Source organism: Haliaeetus leucocephalus, unplaced genomic scaffold (assembly GCF_000737465.1).
Source record: "Haliaeetus leucocephalus isolate CR32 unplaced genomic scaffold, Haliaeetus_leucocephalus-4.0 Scaffold186, whole genome shotgun sequence".
NCBI classification, from domain to species: domain Eukaryota; kingdom Metazoa; phylum Chordata; class Aves; order Accipitriformes; family Accipitridae; genus Haliaeetus; species Haliaeetus leucocephalus.
The window spans coordinates 705,100-707,409 of NW_010972622.1; the positions used below are offsets into that span (position 1 = coordinate 705,100).

At 71.9% G+C, this 2,310-nt stretch overlaps 1 protein-coding gene across 1 annotated transcript in view; it reads right to left on the reverse strand.

Annotated features, from left to right (window-relative positions):
- The window catches only part of DNAJC14 (DnaJ (Hsp40) homolog, subfamily C, member 14), a 2,488-nt gene extending 323 nt beyond the window's left edge, over window positions 1-2,165 (reverse strand). The window contains exons 1-5 of the mRNA XM_010565169.1: window positions 956-2,165; window positions 769-875; window positions 573-692; window positions 309-469; window positions 106-208 (exon numbers count right to left, since the gene is read on the reverse strand). Coding sequence (XP_010563471.1) covers window positions 106-208; window positions 309-469; window positions 573-692; window positions 769-875; window positions 956-2,146 — 1,682 coding nt within the window. The 5' untranslated portion in view covers window positions 2,147-2,165. The remainder of the gene's footprint in view (window positions 1-105; window positions 209-308; window positions 470-572; window positions 693-768; window positions 876-955) is intronic.
- Window positions 2,166-2,310: the final 145 nt, after the last annotated feature.

Genomic DNA, 2,310 nt, shown 5'->3' on the forward strand with positions numbered 1-2,310 from the left:
GGGTGGGGGGGGGGGCCTCCCCCCAGGCCGGGGCCCCCCCCCCCCCCCCGTCATCCCATGTCTCCCCCCTTCCCCAGGATGGGGGTCAGGCCCCTTTCCCATCACCTCTGCCGCCCGCCCGGCCCGGAGCTCCTCGAGCCAAAGGAGATGTGGTAGGGGACGCGGTGGGTGTCCGGGTTGATCCCCACGCGCTGGCAGCCGGCCCACTCTGCCGAAAGACATGCAGCCGCCGGTCACACCGCCCCGGCGAAGGGGCAACGAGCCGGCGGCACACCCTCCATCCGGGGATTCCGGAAAGCGGCACCCACCCGTGATGTCGTAGATTTTCCCGTCCATCATGGCGAAGTAGGTGATCTTCAGCCCCAGCAGGCTGGATTCGGCCCAGAAGTCACCCTCCTCGGCAGGGTGCAGCCCGCCACACTCGGCACAGTAGCGGGCACTGAGGGGGTCTCGGTCCATCTCAAACCTCCTGCGGAGACAGCGGGCATTTCCAACCCCTCTCCCCCCCCACCCCCCAACTTTGGGACCCTGCAGGCACGCCGGCACCACGCCACCGGGGCTTCGAGACTTACTTGTGCTTCCCCTGGCACTTGCTGCACATCATGGTGTTCATGGCTTCCTTCAGGTCGTCCTGCAGCCGGCTCAGGAACTCGCTCATGGACCTCGTCAGCTCACTCTCCGCCATCCGCTTGCTGGGGGTAGTGGGGAGAAAGGGGGTCAGCCCCGGCACCCCCAAACCCTCCCCATTCCCCAGCATCGCCCACTCACATCTCGTACTCCTTCCTCCTCTCCGGGCTGCTGACCATGTCCCAGGCCGCTCGCAGCACCTTGAACGCTGCCTCTGCCCTCGGGTGCTCGTTCTTGTCCGGGTGGACCTGGAAAAAGCGGAAAAGCTCAGCCACTGCCGTGTCTCAGGGTAGGGGGGGGGACGGACACCCCCTGCCCACCCACGCACCAGCACCGCCAGCCGGCGATAGGCTTTCTTCAGCTCGGCGTCCGACGCCGTCGCCTCCACGCCCAGCACCTGGAAGGGGTTCAGCTCCTCCTCGGGCACCTCTGCCATGGCCAGCAAGCGGCTCACCTCCTCCGCGCAGCCGGCGGCGGGAGCCCCCCCGTCGCCAACAGACGCCGCATCCCCCAGTCCCCCTGTCCGACCCGCCCCGGGCGCCCAGGGGGGAGCTCGCCGTCTCTGCAGCCAGTCCCAGAGGTGCCGGCACATCCGGCTCTCCCCGAGGAGCCCCCACGTCCTACGGAACACGGCTGCGTCCAAAAGCGTGAGGAACCGGGCCACCCGCTGGCTCCTGCCCAGCTGATCCGCGCCGGCAACCAGCGCGCCGGCACCCACGCGCCAGCAGAGCCGCAAGCTGCCCAGGAGCAGCACGAGGAGGAGGACGAGGAGCGCGCAGAGCATCCAGAGCAGGCGGAGGAAGAACCCCGTGCCGGCCTGTAGCCACCGGGCCACCCTCAGGGAGCCGCTCCGGGCCTGCTGGCCCACCCGCCGGCCCCAGTTCCGTACGCTGGCCTGTGCCGAGCCCAGGTCGTGGCCGCCGAGGCGGCAGCAGGAGCAGAGCAGCCATCCGCCGGCCTCCGCGCCCAGCCTGCGCGCCTGGGCCAGCGCCGCTGCCAGCAGACCCTGGTAGCTGGCCGGTTCCTCTGCCGGCGCCTCGGTCCCGTCCCCGCGGCTCCTCTTCCGTGATGGTCGGTGCCGCTTGCCCGCACCGCCCTCGCGCCGTCCGCCGTCCTCCTTCTCCTTGGGGGTCGAGCGATGCCTCTGACGCCTCCGTGTCCTCCGGCTCCCCTTCCCCGCGCCGTCCTCGCCAGCTTCGTCCTCCTCCCCATCTCCCTGCCCACGGGCCGGCGGCAGCACCGGGCCAGCGGCGGCCCGGTTACGGCAGGTGAGGCTGCAGGATCCGTCCTGCCGCTCGGCCGCGGGGTTGGGGGGGGCGGCCGGTTCCCCCCGGCAGCGGCAGGAGCACCGGGGACCCTCGGGGCTCAGGAAGGGCAGGTCGTGGTCGTCGTCGTTGTCCTCTGGGATGGTGACCGGTGGCCGGCCGCAGCTCCCGTTCCAGGCAGCGCTGTCCTCCGCCGGGCGGCCGCCCCCTTCGCCATCCCCGGCGGGGTCTCCCCGGTACCGGGGCTGCTCCATCCCGGCGGCCCCGCTGGTCCCCGCCGGGCCTAGGTGACGGCCATATCGCCGGGCCCTGCGAATGAGATCGGGGTCAGCGCGGCCCCGGAGACCCCCATTCTCCCCCCCCAAAACCCCAAACCCCGGGGATCCCTCCGGACCGCGCCCCGCCGACCCCCGGCCCG